The 23716-nt window shown below is 37.6% G+C and overlaps 1 protein-coding gene across 23 annotated transcripts in view; it reads left to right on the forward strand.

The window, feature by feature from the left end:
- Positions 1–23716, forward strand: part of PARD3 (par-3 family cell polarity regulator) — a 450644-nt gene that overhangs the window by 185418 nt on the left and 241510 nt on the right. For 18 of the 23 annotated variants that reach the window (XM_048292146.1, XM_048292221.1, XM_048292304.1 and 15 more), the window contains one exon: positions 8530–8661. The exons of the other annotated variants lie outside the window; for them this stretch is intronic. In XM_048292146.1, the coding sequence (XP_048148103.1) occupies positions 8530–8661 (132 nt within the window). The remainder of the gene's footprint in view (positions 1–8529; positions 8662–23716) is intronic. 23 annotated transcript variants of the gene reach the window in all.

Genomic DNA, 23716 nt, shown 5'->3' on the forward strand with positions numbered 1-23716 from the left:
CTGCCTTTGTTCTTCATCAGTAAGGTAGGAAGAATGTGTATTTGTGTCCCAGTGCTGTGCAATCCCATGTCTCACTCTGAGTTATGGGAGAGCAATGTCTGGTGAGCAATGTCTGCTCCATATGTGAGGGGACACGGTGCTGCATCACGAGGTGGGAGTGCCAAGGAGGGTCTGGCTGAGCGAGTCTCTTACCCGTGACAAAGGAGTGGTGGAATGTGCGCCGGTTGTTTGTCTTTTCACTTCAGGAAATGCAGTGTAGAGCACCTCTCTGAAAGCCAGTGAAAGCTATACTGAAAACAGAAAGCTCTCAAGTACACGGTATAGGATAATTGGAGACTTCTCCTCTGCCATTCTTCTAAGTGACTGTGTACTTTGTAAATTCCCATGTTTAGGTGTTCATCTCTATTGGTTTTAATTTTTTATGTTTTTGCAGCTCTCCCTGGGTTTGAGGGTAAAAGACTGGGCCTGAAAGAGTAGGTTGATAAAAGATTAAGTAAATTTAAAAAAAAAAAAAAGGTTAGATGTTCAGGTTTAATGGATTTTTTTATTTCCAAAGGTTAGAAGCACATATGTATTTCTTGGTAATATTTGGATCTGGATTTTGATCTGCTTTCATCTGTTTAGTTGTAACCTACAACCATGCAACCATATACACTTGTGGTTCAAGAGCTTTTGCAGATTAAAATATTTGTTTGTCTTGTTTCCTGATTATCAAGGTTGTGTATTGATGCAAAGCGTGTTTGGATTTTGGCTGAATGTGTAGCTAGCAAGAAAAATAAGTTTAAAGTACAATTCAGATTGCAGGCTGTGCTTCCCAACAGTGTTCAGACATGAACTTGCACGTTTTAAACAGTGAATATTTCAGCATTTTTTGCTAAATTTGTTGCATTTTTAAATTCACTTATCTCATCTTGCAGTGAATAAAGCCAAGACAACCAAGCAGTGTCAGAATAAAATTCACTCATGTGTGAAACTAATCAGTGCAAAGGAGTAGTAAGGCTGGGGAGGAGATGTTAAGCTTTAGTTAGTGGGGAAAATCAGCTCCAGTAAATACAGGAATTCCTAGTCACCTTCTGGGCTTACTTCTGTTACAGTTGATTTTAAGGCTGAAACAGAGGTCCCTTAACCTGGCTTTGTTTCACAGCCTGACGGGAGACATTGTGTGCTACCTTCCAGTTTTATTGTCTCTTTATAAATGAGCTCTTCAGCTCTTGTATACAGATGTCCAACTTAAGAGCTTGCCTGCTGAGCATGTGAAGTAAATGTAATGTGGACAAAAGCTAAAACCATAAGATGAACAAAGATGGGAAGCTGTTCAGTGTGAGGAAGACCAATGAGACTGCAAGGATCCGAAGGCGTGTATGCTGCTGTAAACTCAGATAAAAGAGAAACACTGGTACAAGCCCCTGGCTGGTTCCTCTCTGGGCCTTTCTCCACTGACTTCCACAGGAGGAATTCTGGCTGAGGTCTGAAATGGATTGGGAAGTTGGATGAGGTGATGCATGCTTTGCTGAGAGCCCTGTGGAGTTCTGGTCCATATCATTTGATATAGAGGCGGGCAGTGGTGTGGGTGACAGTGGGGAAGAGTGACTGGTTCAGTGTGTGTGAAGGTACCGTGGGTTTGGGGCATTGCCTTTGTGCTTCTGGTCTTAAACACTGCTCTTCTCCATGCTGGCCAATGTAATGAAGAAGGAGGGGAAAACCAGTTCCATTAGTCGGAGAAGACAGACTGGTTACCTCATATCCCAGCCTCCTTTCTTCATTTCAGAACATCAGATGCAAGTTTCTAAACATACAAACAGCCAGTTGCAGCATTTTAGTGGTATGGCCAACTAAAAGCATCTACTCGACATTTAAAAGGCTGCTGCTGGTGGTTTATAAGATATTCTTCATTTCAAGATCTAAATATAAGCTCTGTGAGAAGTCTCCTGTACCCCCTTGTTTCCTGTTTCTCTTAGCTTCTCAAATATATGTAATATTGGCATTCTATTTGTTAAATCCTATTTTCAGAGCCTACTTTGAAATAAATTCATTAGCAGCTTTTTTTTCCTTCTTTGATTTCTTGGATCTCCCAAGGAATCAGGTGAATCGTGTCAATACTTAAAATACAAATTATGTTTTCTCTAAATCCAAATTGGCATAAAACATTGTATAAATTTGGGTACAAAAGCAAATACCTGGTGAATATGGCAGGACTGTGCATAATTATATTGTTGCATTTTAACAGATACCCAGATATATTCATATATAGGTGGATATACATAAAAATCTCTTTAGATACCTTTATAGTGGCACAGCAAAGGAGAATATTCACTTGAATGAAAAATAGTAGAAGGAAAAGTGGTTTATAAAATAATAAAAAGTATAATATGTAGAGGAATCAGAACTGTAGCTTCATGACTCTTGAACTGGTTCATTTATTTTTCTCTAAAATGGAACCGTGGAAAGCCATGTCTTTTTAGTTCAGCTTACAGAAATAAAATCCAGTTTTTGAATTACAATTACTGAATATAAACTGCTGTATGTTATTTAAGTTGTTTTGCATTATCCCTTGTGGGGGTTTATTAGGAGATTAATAAGTAAAGAGTGAATGGAAGAAGCAGTTTCTTTCCTGTCCTTCTGTCTGAGAAATAACAGTGCACACTGTTTGGAAACTTCTGGCTTTGTGTGTGTATGTGCAGAGATCATGACATTTTTCATTTTTGTGTTGTAAACAAGAGAGATGAACAGAATGTTTTGGATAGGCAGTATCGTGTTTTTTAGTTAACTCTTAATTTAGCCCATGTTCTTTGACACTAAATGTTTACATACAACACCACTTGCGCAGAAAACTGTCTATTCATCATGGCCTGTAGTTACGGCTTTTTTTAAGGTCAGGCCTTGCTTGTCAGTCAAAGGATAACATGGAATATATAAATTGGAATAGAACAACTCTGGAAATTTCTGAGTGTAGGGTGATAGAACTTGAGCAGAACACTGGCTTTTCAATTGCTTTTTTCCTTGTTGACATCTAATGATCTTTTCTAGAAGCATAATACATTAATTCCTTTCATGGAGCTATACAGAGGGTCATTTCTGAGACAAGTCTTTCTGAAAATATCCAAATAAATGTAGAGTGGTCATTCTTCTCATCTCTTTTCACCATAAATAGGGCATGCAAGTTCTTTATTAGACTATTATATTTGTATCTTCTGCAAATCATTTTTTACCAGTTGGAAATGACCCATGTTCTGGGTCAGAGCTGATAGGAGGCATGAAGCTGTGGTAATTCTTTAATGTGGGAGTCGTCTTTTACTATACTCCTTAGAGAATGGCCTGAGAGCAAAGATTCCTGATACTGAGTGACTGTAACTCTTTCCTTCTTCTATACACTAAATGGCTGGGCTGTATCTGAGTTATTGCAGCTTCTGAGGTCATGTTCTTCAGTACACATCAGAAAAAGAGCAACCTTGAAAAGCTGGATCTACTGGGAGCAAAAGGCAGCTCACCCAAGCAGTAGTGTCAGTTTCTTAAGATACATGGATAGCTGTAGGAAGTGACTGGTACAATTAGTTTGGAGGTAAACTACTGATGCTTGGGAGAAATTGTTGTTAAAAGATACTATGTTAATAGAGAGAATAGTTCCAAGTCTGACATCTATGTAAGTAGGGTTTGGGTTTTTTAATGGAATTTCTGTTCATGCAGTGCATCTTTTGGTTGAATTAATTTTCCATATGTAATATATTTTTCACATAAAATAGACATTATTTATGCAGTCTTCTTTGTTTTTTGGTTTGTTTTTTTTTTTTTTTTGTTTTTTTTTTTGGTTTTTTTGGTTTTTTTTTTACAAATGGGGATCCACTTAGTCTTATCCCATATTTATTTGTCTAAAATCCAGTTAAAGAGCAACCACAAAACCTCAACCAAATAAAAAACTGCAGGAAGCTGTTTGCTAGATCATCAGACAGCATGGAAAATGGATCTATGTGTATATTATTGCATTTATAAACAGATGTTTTCATCACACAGAGTTACTTACATAAACTATGTGAATGTTTTGGTAATTACAGCTTTTAGCATCCTGTCTGAGAGTTGACACCAAATGGTTCGGGGTCTGACATGGTCATAGTGGAGCATTAAAAGAGAGAAGAACAGCCTTTATTGCCTTTACAGTGATTCAACAATAATATTTGCCCTTGTAGACATGAATTTGCCTGAAGTCTTTCAAGTGAAATTATAACCTCAAAAGACTAAACAAAGTCTCATCTCTTATCACAAATCCTATCCCCAGTCTGCGGCCATAACAAGGAACTAAACCCTACAAACAAGCAGTCTTTTCCTAAGTACATAGGATACAAGGAAAAAGACTGGATAGCAAAAAATGATCAGTGCCCAAAATGATCTCTCTTAGTGACTATCCTAAAGGAGACATGCGCTATTTGCTAGAAACAATTAAAGTGAAAACTTGGTTTGCATTTTTGAATCATCTTTCAGAGGTCTTCAATCTATTTTACCCCTGTTGTAATGCTGTCTAGTGTAGGTTTTTTTTTTAAATAAGCAACCAAAATTTGCCACACTTTAGCCATTCAGAAGGTGAAAAAAAGGGAAAACCCAATTTCTTCACTATTTGGAAAGTGGCAAATGAGTTAGCAGATGTGGAACTGTCACCATACTGTGTGGAGAATGTTCTGGTTGGGTTGTGGTGCAGGGGTACAGCTGCAGGTTAAAATCACAAGTGCACTGACAGCCAGTAATTGAAGTACACAGGTCATTCTAATGCATCATTTAGTCTACAAGCTGCAGAGTCTTTGATAAGGCTCTTGTTATATATTGCAAATCATCTGAAATTAAAAGTACAGCAAAATTGCTTCATTTTTCCTGTCCCCTTTCACCCAATCCTCCAGTAAAGCCCTCAGGGACACCATGCTGAACTGAATTGTAAAGTGTTAGATTATGTGTCCTCATTAAAATGACTCCAAAATGCTGCAGTTAAGTGTAGTGGTGGTATTATGACTTGGCAGTTTTAGTATTATATTGATCAATTTCCATTTCAAACGTGATAAAGCTGACATGGCCCATGGTCCCCAAAGATGTTTGGGAAAGAAACTTCTTTTTAAAAAATTAGGGCATTTAGTTGCAGCTGATGGTACATGTCAGCCCTGATCCCAGGAGGGCTTACAGCTGCATTTCCAGAAGAAATGAGAATTCCCTGTGTGACCCTGATGGCTTCTGTACCATGAAATCTTCTCCTTTATGGTACTGTAACTAAAAGTCACACACACCTTTTTCAGCTGGATGTTGGGAGCATGTGTGCTAAATCTAGATCATGCTGAAGGCAAGTACAGCTTGCTGGATTAGCAACTGAATATTTTACACAAAAAGCCCCAAAACAATATATATATATATTAAATAACAGACAGCATCCCAGCTGGCTCAGTAATTCCCAATGTCTAAGCTGCAGCGATGTTTTCCACCTGCACCTCTACAGTTTTTCAGCACAGCTATCTTTGAATTAGCTCTGGCAGTAGCAGTAATGGAAACCCCTGCGTGGATGGGGTTACAGGTGGCCAGGAGCACCTTAAGGCTGTGTGGCGTAGGTGTCTGTGAGATGCATGGTGTGTGGCAGTGCTGAGAGTGCTGATCCCTCTGCTCCTCCTCCAGCTTGGTGCTTGTCCCAGTGCTGTCACTCGTGGGCTACAGGGAGAGCTGTCTGCCAAAAAGCAATGACAAAGAAAGGAGTGGAGGACTTGTCTGCGGCTGGTTGATCTTCTGATGTTTCACTGTTTGGCTAACACCAACGTGACTGTGTGTGTGATTGCAGCACTGGTATTTTATTCCAATCTGATGATAGCACTATTTTGAGCCTCTGGAGAAAGGTGAGAGTGCTGAGAAACAAAAAAAGTTACAGAAACCACATCTCTCTACCATTCCAGCATTTATTTCTGCTGTCAGAAAAAATTGCTGAGTGACTTGGATGCCTTCTGTATAAAATGAGCTGATTTAAGTCTTAGCAGGAGAAAGGCAATCATCTACAGAAATGGGCTACAAGCAGAAATACTTTGGTAGGTGGGATGAATGTACTCTTCCTGTCAGCACAGATAATATTAGGCGTAGACTCTGCAAAATTCTTGACATTAGTATAGATACACCAAACAGAGGCCTAATTTAACTCTCTTAGCTTAGATAATTCCACTTACATTGTGTGCTGTGACACTTGAGACTTTTTACAGCACAAATTTCCAATATAAACTTTGTGCAATGTGACTGTCCAATGTGATTCTGAGACCTGGTGATTGAATGACTGAAGAACAACACATCCCCAGATGGACATCTTTGCTTCTCTCTTGCTCTTGCCACACACTCCCGTGCAGGCATAATGGATGCTGTGTGGAGAGTGGTCTTTGTGTTTTATAAATAAAAAAGTCTTTCTAAAAAGTTTCTGTTGAACATTGTAAATGTGAATCAATAAAAAATGGAATTATCTATAAAGTACAGAAATACAGAAAACATCTTGTTACATAGGAAGAAATTGCGGTTCATTCAGACTAGGTGATGGTCTGTCGAACAGTGGGTTATTGTTAGGTGACAATAACACATGCACCAACTGTATGGGTGATTTTGTGCATAAAATGATTTTTCGTTATTTCTTTGTCAGATTATGATTTTGTTGTTACACCTGCCCACCACTTTGAACAAGAGAAATTGTTGTTTTGGCTTACATGAACTGTGCCACCCCTGTCACCTGAAGAGAAGAATTGAATAAGAGAAGCAACAGTAAAAAATCAATTTGTACACACCATTCCCTGGTTTTTATGGCTTTGCTGAGGGACAGTTGTACAAAGCTGACTTCTACTTCCCCTTTCTAAGCAAGACACTGAGCAAGTTTCTAGTTTGCTGTGTGTTTAACCAGAACTGGAAAACTGGATTGTTTTTAGTTGCTGAAAGACACAAAGTTTTAACTCCTTTGTGGTAGGGTAAAGTAATTTAAGATGGTTATTTGTTAGGCTGGTTACTTGTGCAAACATATTTTTACAAAGTTACCTTGTGCTGGTTGAATTTAAGCTTTAATGTCTTGAAATGGAAGACTTATTTTATACTACAAAGTCTTTCAAGGAAAGAAGTTGTCATCAGTTAAGAAAGAAGAGGTTTGATATGTCTGGGAAAAGATTGGTCTTGCACAGGAAGCTTTTGAAAACTGCTGTATCTCACATTTAGACTAAGAACTGCATTTCTTAGCAAAGCCTGTCATATATTTACAAGAAACAAAGTTGTGAAGGACAATTGTAAGGGAGTTGATGCTTCATCTAGAATATTGGACTAATATCGTTCCAGGCCAAAGAAATATAAGTATGGCAAAAAGGGAAAGGAAATACTTATGATGGAATGAAATATTGATTTAAAAAAGGGTCAAAAATCTGTGTGCTATAAATAAAGAAAACAATAACTTAAAGAAAATAATAACTGCAAGTGTGCACTGGTATTGGTTTATTATTTTAGAGGTTTTTGAGATTCCTAAAAGTGGTAGTATTGCAAAATATGTAGGACTACAATCCTGTTTTAAAAATAGATACTCTCTCTAGATTATCTGATTTGGCATGAAGATAGACACACATTGACTGGAAAAAATACTCTGCTTCTGAAGGAAGGATACTTACATATATCGTGGTATATTTATAATCCTCTTTTGAAAAGCTAAGCAGAATTTCAGCTCCATGTATTATTTCAGTTGGAAGGAACTAAGCTATGTAATCTATCAGTAACTCTGACTTTAGGCTAAAGGTAACTCCCATCATTAAAAATCTGCCTCTGTGCTTTTGTTGGCTTTTAGTGATCAGACTGGGTAAGGACTAATAACCTTTAGAAGTTGAAGAATTTGTACAGCTTGTAGGAAAGATGTGCAGACAAATTCATCAATTAAAAAGAAAGAGAAAAATTATCAGTCTCAGTAGGATCAATGTATCTCTGTCAGCACAATCTCCATCTGCTGCTGTTCTACAAATGTGACTGTATTTGTATACCTTCAGGCAAACCAGCCAAAGCATTATTATGTGGAATAATAAATTCAAGTTTTGAACTCTACAGCATGCTATTCTGGTCTAAAGGACAGTACCTGGAGCAGTGAGACTGCTTTCATTGTAAAATTGATTACATTCAGAGACTTGGGAAAATTATATGGTGGCTGTAGCTGTCACTGAATGGGCTCATTTGGTACATTTGCTCTCAGTGAGAACAAATCTGAGGAGCATGATGCTCTGAAATCCTTGCTGAGTATGTACTTGGAATCTGTGCACTGGAGGTTTGAGGTTGGAAAAAGAGGAAGGGAAGCATGAGTGGGTGCAAGATCTACAACTCCACCAAGGCTTTAGTTGGGCGTCCCTGGCATTAAGGAAAGGGAGCTCTTGCCCTTGAGTGGCCGAGCAATCACGCTGTCCGTGAGTCCAGCCCTTGGGTCCAGTCTTCCTTTTGTATTCGTTTAATAACCAGCTGCATTGTTAATGTGCAAGGACTGGTTGTTTTTTATAAGACACTTTTTTGTTTCTTTTAAACTAGAAAGATGAAAACTACAGAAGCCTACCACGAGATACTAGTAGCTGGTCTAACCAGTTTCAGAGAGACAATGCTCGTTCATCGTTAAGTGCCAGTCATCCCATGGTGGACAAGTGGCTGGAGAGGCAAGAACAGGTAATATATATGTGTATATATATATTACTTTATCAATCTAATCTTTATGCTACTCCAAGCTATTACAAGGAAGTGTATTTGTACCTGACATAGGCTCTCGAACTGTAATAGAAGCACCAGCAGTATGCTGACTAAATTTGTATGGGATTCCTTCTGCTTCCAAAAAACCTGCACTAAGACTGAAATGGACTCCTGAAAATGATTTAATTTTTGAGTTCATAAACACATAAATATAGTATATGGAGTGCTGCTGTTCTTCACAACTGATACCAACAGTTATTTTAATTAGTATTATTTTGATAAACACTGCCATTGAATTCTAATAATAATAATAATACATAATAGCCAAATGTGGGTCAGTTTTGACACTGCACTTTTAAATGCTTGTTATTTTTAACACCATAAAGCATATTAATTATAACTTTAAACACAGTGTTGTATTTATTTAGTGTATATTTATATTGCTTTTTATCTTAGGCTTTTTTGAGACACTCAGTAGTTCCAATGTGTGGTTGTTGTTTATTTATTTATTTATTTATAAGCTGGTAGTCACAGAGGTTTAAAGGTCTGAAATTCAAATTACCTAGCAGTCACTTCATGTCTTTGCATGTGCTTGAAATTTTCAAAGAAGTGTCTTCAAGTGTATACAGAAAATGCATCTTTAATATGGAAATTGGAAATACAACAGCAAGCTCATATGTAAGGTAGTGCATATGTAGGATTATTACCTCATTTTTCTTCTTTATGCAATGTGACATGAAAATATTGAATTTCTGCATTGAACAAAAATGTACAAATTTTCTATTTTACAGCAATAGGGCATAAACCAGAATTTGCTTTGTACAGAAGAGCTTCAAAATGAAATTTGCTATTTGACACAGCCCAGTGTTTGTTACAGTGTAGTGTGTGAATGGAGGGGAAGGTTTATAATCCAACACTGGGCTGCTGTCCTGGGACTGCTCTCCTTCACCCACAAATCCCTTACTGATATTTGGAGTCCAACATTGCCAAATCATATCATACTCCAAACATTCTTTATTCAACCCCATTCTTAATTTAAGAAGAGCTAAAACAATATCACAGAGTATTAAAAAAAGCCTAAACACCCTCCCAAATGTGAGCTATTAACTATTTTTGTCTTGTAATTATCTGCAAATTAATTACATGTTCTATGAGAAAAATTCTGTCTTTGGTCTTTCTATTCTTTCCTCTACACTTTTAATGCCAATGTTCCTCCAAGAAGATGCAGTGTTAGGTTGGTGAAGTGAGCTGCTGTCTCTGTATCAGCCTGTGTTGAAAGAGAAAGTCGGTGCCCAGATTTGAAGGCACCTCCTGTGTCAGTTCTGCTTGTTTGATGTTTTTGAGGCATATTTCCATGCATCATTAGATTTGTACTGTGGCAGTTAATGAAACTGTTGTCTCAGCAAAAGAAGTTGGATTAGAAATCTTAATAGTGATCATCTTGTAAAATGTCAGGTACATGAAATTTTAATATATGTTTCATATTAAGCTTTGTATTGATTTTAGTCTCTGAACAGCTTAACTAGTTCAATTTGTTCACCAATCAGGTAAATAATTTGCCAGTAGGGGTAGACTGGAAGCATATTTGTTGCCAGCATATTGTTAACTGTTTGCAGTTTGAAATTGTAAATACGCTGTTCGCTGTTTCTTTAGAGCAAGTTTTCTGCTTTTTGTTTTTGATTGTTTGTAGTGGTGGTGGGGTTTTTTTGGTTTTTTTTGTTTGTTTGTTTGTTTTTGTTCGTTTGTTTTGAGAGAGAGAGTTTATTCTTTGAATATGTTGATGATTCTGCATGTACCTGGAAGACTAGGATCCTTTTGCAATTTCATATCAGCAAGGTAATTAATTAGACTGAAGTCTGTTTAGCAGGGTACATATAGGACAAGAAAGTCTGTTGGGAGAGTGGGATGCACTATAGGGAAGAGAGGAAGGGCCTGGTAGGGGATGGAGTAGCTGCAGGCAGAGATATTCTTCCACACTTTTTGGCATTTTTAATATCTTCTTCAGTATCCTCTGTGGTTAAACCTTGACTTCTAGAAGGGGAAGCTCGAGCAATGAGATTTCAATCTGGCAAAATCAATTAATTTAGCAACTTGCAGTTGTGTTCCCGTGTGCTCGGCAGAGCTGTGGGAGGGGCTGAAGTGCTCTGTGCACCCTGCCAGGCTGTGCATAAAGAGTAGCAGACAGCAGGTCTGGCACCAAGGATAAGGCAGCCAACAGTGCCAAGAAACCTGTAGCGCAGAACCCATTACAGGTACCAGGGGTACTAATAGTCCTGATCTAACCTGCCTTTATGGCTCTTGAGAGAAGGTGGTAGAAAACATTGGGTTCATCTTGCAGACTCCAGAGACTTCTTGTTCGATGAAGGCTCTTCTGGCTGGGCTCAAATTACTTCTCTCAAAGCTTGCCTCATCTCTTCCTTTTGAATATAAGGCAAAAAGGGATTCCAGGGTGATTTTTGTCACCTTCTAGCATAAATGAGCATTCACTGGAATTACATTTTGAAGGTGTGATGTGCCCAAGAAATACAATTATTTTTGTGCGGACAACACCTCATTTCCTATAAACAGCACTAGGAAGCAAACTGTAATTCTATAGCATCACAGCTCATTCTGAAGATGAAACTACAAGAGACATTGTTTCTAGGAAACCATTATAAACTGCTGTAGCAGGGATTAATAAGGGAACAGAATTAGATATGTTCAAGTAGGTGTTAGAGAAGTACTTCTGTAATCTTGTCTGGGGTTTAGCGCCTAAAAATGGAGAAATGCATGAAGCCCGTTAAAATTCCTGGCAGTAATTGCTTTTGCTCATATCTGTTGAGTTTTACTTGGGCTCTGGTAAATTAGAGTGATACATCAAATAAATGGAAAAGATTGTCTGCTTTACAAGTCTTTTAAGGTCTTCTGGTTGTATGTGCTGGTTAGATATATCTGCCTAGCAATTGTTCCCAGTTAGTTCCAGAGCCCCCTGGTTGTCCACAGGGCAAATGATCCATGTGTTTCTCAGTAACTTGGTATTTCTCAAGCCCATGAAATAAGTTATGTGAAACACTGTACCAAAGAATCATTTCACCACTGTGAAGCCGAAAATGCAAATTCAGTTTCAGAATACATTTAGAAAGGTAAGGATTTTAAAGGGACTTTTTATAAGAGCATGTAGTGATAGGATAAGGGGGAATGGCTTTAAACTGACAGAGAATAGGTTTAGATAAGGATGAAATTTTTCACTAGGAGGGCAGTGAGGCACTGAAACAAGCTGCTTCGAGAAGTTGTGGATGCCCTATCCCATCAAGGCCAGGATGGATGGGGCTTTGAGCAACCTGGTCTAGTGAAAGGTACCCCTGTCCATGGCAGGGGGGTTGGAACTATAGGTCAACCACTGTGTGATTCTGTGATTGTATTTTTTACGCTTTCACTCAATTAATTTTTTCTTACAGATTGTCAAGTTCTAGGGAAGAAAAGTGCAATCTTTAATTTGATTCTGAAATATCTTAAAAAGAGAAAAAGTTGGTTTTTATTCTTGGCCTTGCCCTCCAGAACACCTTCCTTTTCCCCACAGCAACCAAACTTTAAAGAATAGTTGAAAAATCTTATTTTCTCTGAAATTTATTCATATATATGATAATGCCACTTTTCTTTGAGAGTTCTTTTTTCCCTCAGTTCACCTCAAGACTTGCTTGGGCCCTGATCAATTCTGGCCTCATGCTGTTTCATACCAGGGAGGCATGAAAGGGAATGCGTGAAAGAGTTCAAGTTTTTACCAGTTCCTTAAGTTTAGGTACACAGGAACTTTCTCTCAGGTGGTCATTTCAGTTTTATTAGTTAACTATTGGAACTGACAGCAAACAAGACACCTTGAAATGAAACAGTATATTCCTTGCTCAGCTGGTTGGGAATTGGGTGTGAGGACAGCAGGAGTGGAAATCATAAAACAGCCCCAGTTAAGTATGAAGCAGTTGATCAGATTTGCAAATATGATGAGTTTGGTTCCATTAAAACTATATGTAAATCTATAACATATATATATTTAAATACATTTATGTATTTAGTGTATATCTGTATTTATCAGTGCATGAAAACAAGGTAGGAGATGGGGTAAAATTTCATAGTTGTTACTGAAGAACATGTCTGATTCCTAAGTGCCCTGTAGCTTTCTGGTATGCAGTAAAAGCCAGAGACTAGAGCAACTCAAATGCATTCTGAAATGGCAAGGGAAGCTGGTTACTACTGCTGTCTTCTTGTGCAGAAATGTGCTGTATGGAACACTTCCCTTAGTTACCTTTGTTCAGGACATCTGTCCAGAGTAATCTGGTACAGTTTCTCTGGTTCCTGTTGCAGCAGGATCAGACATGGAAATAGCATAAGGGTCTTGTATCTCCAGCTGTAGAGTACCTGCCTTCAGCTTGTATTTTCAGCAAAATAAGGCCTGCTTTTAATATGGTTGAATATGCTTTCTTCAAACATTTGGATACTATAAATTATTGCGTTTCATCACTGTCAATTGAAAAAAAATAATCGAAGCTTCAGAGGTTGGTTGGTGAATTTAAACCACTAATTTCATGTGGATTTGTCAAATTTTCATTTAACAACAAAAAACCTGTTTCTATTTCATGCCTTAAGAAAAAGGCAGCAATGCAGCTCATTTATTTTGTTGGTTTCTAAATGTTTCATAGTGTTATAGCTAAAGTATATATTTTTATTTTCTCTAATGTACCTCTTTCGTGCTTCTCCTTGTCTGACAGGTGTATTTCAGCTTTTTTCCCTAGGTTTTACTTTTCTAATATGACTGTAACTGCAGTGGAAGGGTCTGTGAATTCTGTTTCATGGCCTGAAGATGGGGAAGCTAAAGGGTGGAAGCTCTTATCTCAAACTCCTCTCATGTAGAGATTTAAACTGCAGTAAAAATTATCATTGTTATAAGGAGCTGGGCTTTAAGATTTGGAAAAAGGAATACCTAGGCTTAAGTTGGAGGAATAATTTTTAACTGGTCATCCATTACTCCATAATATGTCAGGGTAGAATCTATTGCTTTCCTCTCTCTCCGAGAACCGTACACTTCATAGTTTTTCTCTTGTGATAACAACCTTAATGAACATAGAACCATGGCAGTATATACATTATAAAATACAAAAATGGTTTTAAAGCTAATCATACTCCCTATAAAGGATTTCTGTCACAAAGATACAGAAATGCATGTGTTCAGAGCTCTAGGCATATTGCAGAGAGCTGTCTTTTTGGGGGGTCATTGGTGGAGGTCCCATGTGAAAGGTGGGGGGATGTGTGTGTGTAACCATGAGGCTGCCCAGGGTTTGTGAAACTAGGCAAGAACACTCTGAGGCTGATCACGGGACAAGTAAATGTCACCAAATGTCATGTGTTTGCTTGTTTCTGGCTTGGCACATGAGTAATTTGGCACACTTGTAACCAGGGGCAGGTAGAAGTAACCACTGGAGGATTCACTTAAGGTTTATGTTAATCAAAGAGTTGGCTGGAAGACCTCAAGGTGCCCCTGCAAGAGTTCAAAGTCTCCCCAATGCCATATCCACTTGTAAATAAATGTTTTTTACTGCTTGAGATGGGTTCTTGGCCCTGTGATTGCACTGGCTTCACTCTGATAGGGCTGTCAACACCCTGAGTGCTACAGCAGTTGTTTCTTCTGGATTTTGTTATATGAAGATGGTGAAAAGCTTGTTTTGGCCCAAGAATATTTTCTCTTAGCTGGTGCTTCTACAGGCAATTAGGTATTGACTGCTCCCTTAATTTCTTTATATTGGCAAGATGTGAACTATTTCAGCATAGGAGCTCAAATGCTAAGATGAAATGTAAGCTGTCAAATGCTGGCTTCTCAGCCTCCACTCAGCATGAAGAGGGACAGTTACAGCTCAGCAAGGGCAGTGGTCTGAGGCAGCCAAATGCCCTGTTTGGCTGCCAGAACAGCACCCTGACATCTTGGAGCTGTTACTAACTACATGTGTAATAATGATTTCCTTATTTTTTCTCCTTTTTTCTTTCACTAATCACCTCTGCGGAATATTTTGTATATGTAATGTCAAAATTCATACACAATTTCTAATAGTATTTGACTTGCCATAAGACTGTTGTGGCGTTGGGGTATCACTGATACGAGACCACAATTAAGTAATTATTCTCTAGATTTGTTTGTGTTCTCCCTCTGCTGCATTTATTAGATAGGAAATATGCTATGCATAGTGAGCTCCAAAATGAGAAACCTGTATTTCAGTGATTATGATGTGAGTATCTACAAAAAACTGTCCAAACTCCTCCTGTTTACCACTGGAGTATAGATCTGCATCAAGCTGAGGCGTGCATGAGCTCAGCTGGTCGCTTCCAGGCTGGACCCTGCTGAGCTGCTTCCAGCAGCTGAGGCTGCAGTGCTGGGGAAGGTCCCACAGACACGTCTCGATCTGGGGGATTGCTGGGTTCTGTGTTACATGTCAGAATGCTTAAAAAGGGGCAGGGAAAGGGACAGCAAGTGCTTATGATGGGCATGCTAGTTCTCTGTTTCTGTATTTATGGTTTCTGCTTTTAAGGTTAAAATTTTTACCATGTTTTTCTGTGGTGAGAATCAGAATCACAGGTCTGTTCTAGGTATAAATCTGACTTTGGATCTAATTTGATTCAGATCCAGATTTCTAAATCTAATAATAATTTCGATATTTAAAAGCCAATTGATTTTGAAGGCCTATCTTGATGTTTTGGTTTTTTTTTTATATATTCCTACACCCATAGAAGAGTTTTCATGTCTCCTGAATTCAAAAGAATATCCATGTTTTCCTGTATAAGCCTTACATGTGAATATGTTAATACAGATATATGTTAAATATTCTCTGAATGTTTGTGTATAACCACAGAAACAAAGAAGCCTTAAAGAGAAAGACTTATTTTTATGCTGAATGTATCAGTATATACAGAGATAGAATCAAATTTCAAGATACAACCAATGCAGTATGTATTAGTGTTAAGAAAATATTTATGTGGAATTTAGACATCTGTCCACTTGTGTAGAAAATGGACATTTATGGACATGACTGTAATTGTATATTTTGAAGAGAGAAGACTCTTCTTATTTGTCTTGGAGTCATGAACAGATTTGAAGTTGTTTTTCAGTGCTGAGGATTTCAGTTTATATGAGGTAGGAGGTTGGAATAAACAGCTTTATTGCTTGGGGACAGCTGTAGTGGTGATGCTTTTATAAACACTGTTTCATGCTGGCATCTATCTTGTTCTCCTTTCAAAAATAATATGTCATTTCATACTGTGTATTAAATAGGTGAGACAGTTGGGGGCTACAGTCTACTTTCAGTTATATGCTGCTGTGTAGATACGAATTCAGTGGCAGAATGTAACTCCATATGTGTCCACATTTAAAAAAAAAAAAAAAAAAAAAAAAAGCCAAACCAATGCCAGAAAAGGCAATTTTACAAAAATACTCATGGCTTTTAATTATTATAGGAAAAGACATGCATCATGTTCAGGTGTGTATATCCTCACACTCAAACACTCTCACTCTCAAAGATGTTTAAGTATAAGCAGGCAGATGATGGACTAGTCTGAAATTTAAAGAATCAACAGCCCATGTGGGAAGACACCTGGTCCAACCTTTTGTGGGAAAGAGAGCCTAGGTGAGACTATCTGGCACCCTGTCCAATCCTGTCTTGACTACCTCCAGTGATGGAGAGTCTATCAGTTCTTAGGGAGATTCTTCCAGTGATTGATTGTTCTGATTATTACAAAACCCCCAAAACCCAAAACTAAACCAAAACAAAAAACCACCACCACCAAATCTTTCTTGTATTAAGATGAAATCTTTCCGATGCAGCTTGTACCTGTAGCCCCTTGTCTTCTCCATGTGTGTCGCTGTGAAGAGAGGGCCTCTGTCCTCTCTGTAGCTACCCTTTAAGTACTAGAATAATGTGATGAGGTCCCCCTGAGTCTTCTTTTCTCCAGGGAGAAAAGACTTAACTTCCTCAGTCCTTCTTCACAGTGCAGGGTTTCCAACCCTTTAATCACCTTCATGGGCCTCCTCTGAACCCTCTCCAGTGTATCCGTGTCTTTCATGCACTGTGGCAGCCAGAACTCGACACAGTTCTGCAGGTGCAGCCTGACAAGAGCTGCATGGAGTGAGATATCACAGCTCTGTCTCTGCTACTACCTGCTATAAGACCCACTCTGTTTTGCAAAAACTTTTTGAAAAGTGTTGTCACGCATGAAAGGCATTTTCTGACTTGCTAGTAACCATACACTACTATTTGTCTTCCCTTTTGGACCAAACTATTTAAATAATCCTGTTGTTGTGGAAATTTATGGTAATGAATTTACCATACCAGCAAGATAAATAATACTCTAAAACTGCAGAGAGATGCTGTAGGAAGGTTTAAATTAATTATTTCTGTTAGTTTTTTGACTGTTTTCTAAATATTTTGTGGAACAATATTATCTCGTTCTTTGTTGACTTCTGTCTGTCCATGGCAGCAGGTCAGATAAGGACATCTGAAAATCCATTAATGGCCCTGGGAAAACATTTTGTCAAAAGGATGTGTCCAGTGATTTTTTTCTTCTTTGTTTTCTTTCTTCATGGTGTGAAAAAGGTTTATCTTCTCATGTGTTTACTTTCTAGTCGAGGTGTGTATAATGTCTCCACACTACTTGCTTATAACAAAAATGGTCTCTGTTTTCATAATGTGCTTGTTGTTGCTACTCTGCTGTGTCCTCAGTAGTCCCGATGGGAATGTGGCAGGAGTTAGCCATGTTCAGCTTGGGGTGGTGGCAGTCAGTGGTGCCACAGCTTCCCCCCTGCACAGCCCTGCCTGCCTGGGAGAGAGGGGGAGAGGTGGCCCCTGGGATGGCAGAGTGAGCAGCACTGAGCAGGAGCTGCAATTATGGAGTGCCAAAGTAATGCAGAACTGAAATACATTAGTAAAATTAAAATTCGTCCTCATTCCCTTGGTGGGTAATACAGTTAATGAAAATAGATCTAACCAAATTAAGATAATTTATTTCATTAGTTTACAGCACTGTAAAACTTTTCAGGGCAGTACGGCCCATTGGTACAAACCTGAAATAGATGCAGTTCCACTGTTCACTTCAAAGACCACAAAGGTTAAAACTTTTAAGTGTATTAAAGCAATTCTGTTAATTGTGTCTATAGAGGATTCTCCCTTGCCCTTCTTGGTGAAGTATTCCTAATTTAAAATTCACATTATGCTCGTTCTGCATTCTAGTCTTTTAACCAAAGTGTAAATATGTGACTACTTGGATCTTCAAGGCTAAAAAAGAAATTATGCATTTTTGTTTCAGAAGGTGGTACTGGTAGTACATGGTATTGATATTTTACCTTTTTTCCCCTTTTATTTTGTATTCTTACTTTCTCTGCTGTACCTGTCTCTTCTTCCTATGTACCTGCTTAATGGTTTGTAATACAAGTTGCTGTGGGGCAGGAGCCAATTCCTTGGAAGGAAAGAGGTGCCATCTCTACACTCCATTCCCTAAATCCCTTTTGTGTTTTATTTTGTAGAGTCTTGATGCAATTCTTTTCTATGTTCTATCAGGAAGACACCATGCAAAATTAGAAGGCTATCCCAGATGCTGTGGGTTTGGTTTTTTTTCACAGAATCACAGAAAGATTGGGCTTGGATGGGACCTCTGCAGATCATGTAGTTCAACCACCTGCTAAAGCAGGTTCACCTAGAGCAGGCTGCACTTGATCGTATCCAGGCAGGTTTTGAATATCTCCAGGGAAGGAGACTCCACAAACCCTCTTGGGCAGCCTTTTCCAGTGCTCTGTCACCCTCAAAGTAAAGAATTATTTTCTTGTTCCTTTAAAATTATAAGAAACTCCAAGATTGATAATTTACTTGGCTTTGTTGTCAAACCAAGCTTTTGTAAGTCTGCATTGGAAGTCAGACTGGTCTTAGCTTAAGCTTCACATTAACTTAATTTTCAGTTCACCTAATTCACATTGTAGAGTTTTCTTGACCTTAAATGGAAAAATAAGTGCCTTTTTGGTTTTTTTTAATACTGTGATTTTCTTCCTGATACAATTTTTCTTCTAAATGGCTTATGTTACTTATTTTAAAGTAATATTTATATTATTAGTTTGAAGTGGAAATTTTAGGCTTTCCTACACGAAAATAAAAGCACTTCCTACACTAAAATAAACTTATCTGGACTTGAACATGGATATGAGAGCTTTTGGCTTCTTGTTATAGTTTTTAGGGGAGGTTCAGGTAAATCACTGCTGAGACCTGCAAGTCAGTTAACTCCAAGCAGAACAGAAATTAAGACAAAGTGGTTGTTTTGGGTAAGGGAAAAATGCAGATTTTACCTGAATGGGAAACCTATCTTTATCTAATTTATTGAATAATAGCAGGATGATTTTCATATTTTTCCTTTCTATGGATTACTAACTGGGGAGGAAGGTGCTTTCAGAAAAGGGCCAAGTTTATCCTTTCTGTTGTGGAAGTGATAGTTAATTTATCTTTCATTGATGGAAATAGGAAAGGTGCTTATTCTTTAAAATCCTGTGTGGACAGGTCATTTTAATGACATGATTGAACTTCGCTGTAAATGGGAATGATACTATGTAACTTAGAGTTAATAATTGAGTTATGTGGAAGTAATTTGTCTGGGTTTTTGTTTTATTTTGGGTTTTAAATTTAATCTTGATTTTATTGCTTAAGTATGAGCATTTCATTATTGAATGTAGTACTCTGGCTGTATTAAGTGGTTACTTTAATTTATAGGATACTTTGAGAAATGTCATGATTCTCATGAAGCGACACAGCAAGATTTAGAGAGTGCAGCAACTGAGTGAATGGAATTACGTAATATGACTTAGTTGATGGGAGATACCATAAGATTTTAATTTATTTCCTCAGTATAACTGGGTGAGAAAATAAGATAATAGGCCAGGCCTGCCAGTTCATTCAATGGCTGATTTGAAAATAAGTCCATTCTAAATTGATCTTGAAACTCCTTGGAGTTGCATATGAAATGGTCAACTTTGTATCCAGGGCCAGGGAAGGGGCGAGCAGGGACAAGAGGATCTCAGCTGGTTAGGAAATTGGGATGTATGAAGAAGTTATTTACTTCTATATATGTCACATACAAAACAGAAAAAACAGTAATACCTCTCTTTCTTTTTTTAATACCTTTATTTGATCTGATTTAATAAATAATTAAAAATCTTTTCAAAAGACCCAAGAACTAATGGCCAGCTGCCTTGTGGCGCTGGTGAGGCATTTTGCTGAATCCCTGTGCCAAAGAAAGAACACCAGTGTGTAACTGATGCAGTTACCCTGGGTGAGGGAGGTTCCATACTCAGGATACACAGAATTAAAGCAAATAACAGCACAACTAGTGTTTCCATGAAGAAGCAATCAACTGGATGAACTAAAGAGTTTCTGTAATAAACTGCTGTAAAGATTTTACTTTTCAAACAAATACTACTTTTCATGTTGATCTCTTGAATGTGATATTTTAAGAATAAGAATCATTGCCCAGATTCAATATTAAGGTATTACTTTCATGCCATCTGCATGTGATTACTTTAGCTTCATTTGGATTGAAATTTTTTATGCTTCTTTTTCCAGCCAAGAGATGACCCTTTATGAATTTGAAAAAAAATCAGTTGGCTATTATTATTTTAGCACATTTGCCATTGAAAATATTGCTTGTTTTCACAGTTTAAAAATCAGTGTTAAGGGCAGTATACATATAAAAGTATTTCTAAAATGGGAGAGGGAAAAAAATTACCCTTTGGTTTGTATACTGCAGTCATTTTTACAGACCATGGAATAAACACATGAGGAGTGAGGTACCCATTATGATCAAAACCTCTGGTTCTCTTACTATTTCTTCAAAATACTAGGCAGGAAGCCAGTTTCAGTCACTTTGTATCAAAGCTTAATTTCCTCTTCCTTTTGGATACCCTCATTTGTCGTCAAAAATCTTTACTTTCCTAATGTGTAGGAATTAATGGTTGCTTATAATTTCAACTCATTTATCCAAAGCACAGACTAAATTAAATGTCCCAAAAGAAAGTGGGCATATCTGTGAGTATCTCTGTTTAAAATTATTGAAAGTTGCATTGAGTATTCCATCATGCCATTTTTATTTATCTTGGTTTTCTCAGCCATAATTCTTACAACAAAGCACAGATTTCATAAAGCAGGCCCATCAGTTGTTCTTGTAGTTACACTTCACCGCTATAAATAGCTTTCTCTTCATGAAAACTCTTAACTCATCGTCTTATCAGAACTGATGATTTTGCTGGTGACTTGAAGGTCTTTAAAGTTGTTCTCTTTGCAAAAGACATAATATTATATTTCAGTAGTATAGTGTGTAGTGTAGCATTATGGGTAGGTGAAATTAATGTAGCTCAAGGACTCTGACAATTTTTTTCTCTAAATTTCCAAATGTCAGTCTTACTGAGAAACTGAAGATTGGGTGGGAGGTACTTCAGCTCCATACTGGTGTGTCAGAGGACAGCAGAAAATACTGAGATGTAGGCTGGGAAATACGTAGGAAAAAAAAGTTAATATATCAGAATCAGTCTGAACCCACATATCTACCTACACCATTGCAACACAGCTCACTAATGATTGTTTAATTTTATGGCTTCTGGTGTTTGAGACACTTTGTGAATGTAGAATAAAAGGAGGCACAGTTGAAGAGTTGTGCCCTCCCATGGTGGCCCCTGGGGGTTTGAGCATGTTGGTGTCAGGCACGCTTTGACTTGTCTAATTCCAAAGCCAAACCTCAGAAACCTTGGGTGAAACCAGAGCAGTGCTTGCATCTGCTGAGTGCAGCTGAGACTGTTTTGGGTGGTGGGAGTCACTTCGAAACCGCCCCTGGGGCTGTTTCAGCAGAGCAAACAGCAGCTGCTGGGGCTCGCTCTGGCTGGGTGTGCTGGTGAGAAGTTGTACCTCTCTGGGTCATCTCAGCCAGGAGACTCTACAAAAGATAAAGTTCATTTGATTCATGACGCTATCCTTGTTTGCCAGTTTGAACACAGCAAACCTTCACATTCATTTTTATAGCTCAGCTTTTTTACTGCTCATCAATATAAACATTAGAATTAAATGAAGCACACGTCCATACTTGTTTGTATACTAGAAATACAGAGCAATTCATTAACTGCTCATTTTTAGGAAGACTCTTAAAGTGTTGCCACTGATTACATGCATATATATACATGTGTATGAGCATCTGTATGTTTAAATGTGTCTGTATATAACTTTAAAACTTTCATACAAAGCTTTTTCTTTAAAAATTTTGTTTAGAAAATACATTCTTGTTGCTGAGTTTTCAGTCATTTTCCTTATGTTGTGATTATCTTGATGGCATCAGTAATTGTTTTAGATAAGGAAGTGCCCAGTGTAAACTTCTGCATACTGGAAGAGGTAGTAAATAAATATAATTTTTTTTTTTATTGACTGTTTTTTAGCCCTGCAAAAAGCTGTGGTCTTTATAGTTATGTCTGCAGCTAGCCTGAAATGACAGTGATGGCATAGGATGCTTGGTTTGTTCAGTCACAGAGACCAGCATCAAGTGAATTAATTTAACAATCTGGAAAATTGGTCTTACGTCATGTGTTTTATAGTAATACTAATAATTATTCAAGTTTAGATTCTAAGAAGATCTTTTAGGAAAGGCTGAACTTCAAGCATATAGGTATTACACCTCAGTTTCTCGATTTTCAAATCCTGGATTATTTTTCTTTCCCTGTTTTAATACCAGTAGTCTAAACTGGGATAGCTTCTAGGTAATTGTGGTGATTAAAATCTAGGAGACCCTAACTGAGATTGGGGTCAGCAAAAGCTATTAGTTGTGGCAGTGTTTAACAACAGGGAATCTGGGAAGCACAGTCCTCCTTGCATGTGGAGCAGGAAGCTTGAATATCGTTTCAAGAAGGAATGTTTCAGAAATGCTCAAATAACCAGCTCATGCTCAGTCCTGTAGTATTATAAATCTGTAAATGGATTCTGCAAGTCACCTCTCTAATCTCAGTGACAAAGTTAATTTTTTTTTCCCCCTGAAGACATTAATTTCACAGTGTGGGATAGTTTAACTTGCTTCCCTTCTGTTTTAGTAGACTGGCAGAGCAGATATCACCGTCTCTGACACATCATTTTTTCTACATACAGTACAGTGTACTTTGGGGCTCTAGCACAGCAGTAGACTCGCCCAGGAATCACAATCTGGGATTATTGTCTTTGTGTATCCTCAAGGAGTAATATTTTAAAGTCACTGCATCTGTTGGTACTTAAGAGCATGATTTTTACGTTTAATTTTTGCCAGTTTTCACCATCTGTGTGTCTGTTTTTTGGCTCCTTGCTTTAATTTTTCAGTTTAATTTCTCAGTTGCACTGGGATTGCTTTCTCTTTCTCACACATGCTCTTTTTGAGTCATCCATGAACTTACATATATATTAAAAAAAAAGAAATTATTTACAGCAGTTGCATAATAAAATTCTTGGCCTTCACATATTGATTTTTTTTAATGATCTCTTTATATTGAGTCTCCTAGTAAATGCACGTCATTTTTGGAAGTGAAATAACTTATTAGACTTTGTTTAAGTTTTAAAAAATTAGTTTTGGATTAAATTGAAGCATTTTGGCGGGAAAGGCTAGCTTGATCACATTCAACACATTCTAGTCTTTCATACTCATTTAGTTTTTAATGCCCAGGAGGGAATAATTTTCTTGAGAAATCTGTGTTATAATCATAAACAGACATAATTCAGTAATTTTCTCATGAAACATTGGTTGAAGTTTTGGCACTAATGACTTGAAGCTCACACAAGCGGGAAGGTTTTTGTTTAAATTCCAAGAAAAATACTAATGAAATATGTTAAAATAGAAACAAAATATACATGCAGTGTGTTATGGGCTGTTTTCAATAAAAATGATGTATCTTCATCAATTGAATAAATGTCTCACGAATTCAGGCATGTTCTAGCATTTCAAGAATGTTCTGATAGTACTTGATAGTACATTTTTTCTGCTTATC

Source organism: Corvus hawaiiensis, chromosome 1 (genome assembly GCF_020740725.1).
Source record: "Corvus hawaiiensis isolate bCorHaw1 chromosome 1, bCorHaw1.pri.cur, whole genome shotgun sequence".
Taxonomy (NCBI): Eukaryota; Metazoa; Chordata; class Aves; order Passeriformes; family Corvidae; genus Corvus; species Corvus hawaiiensis.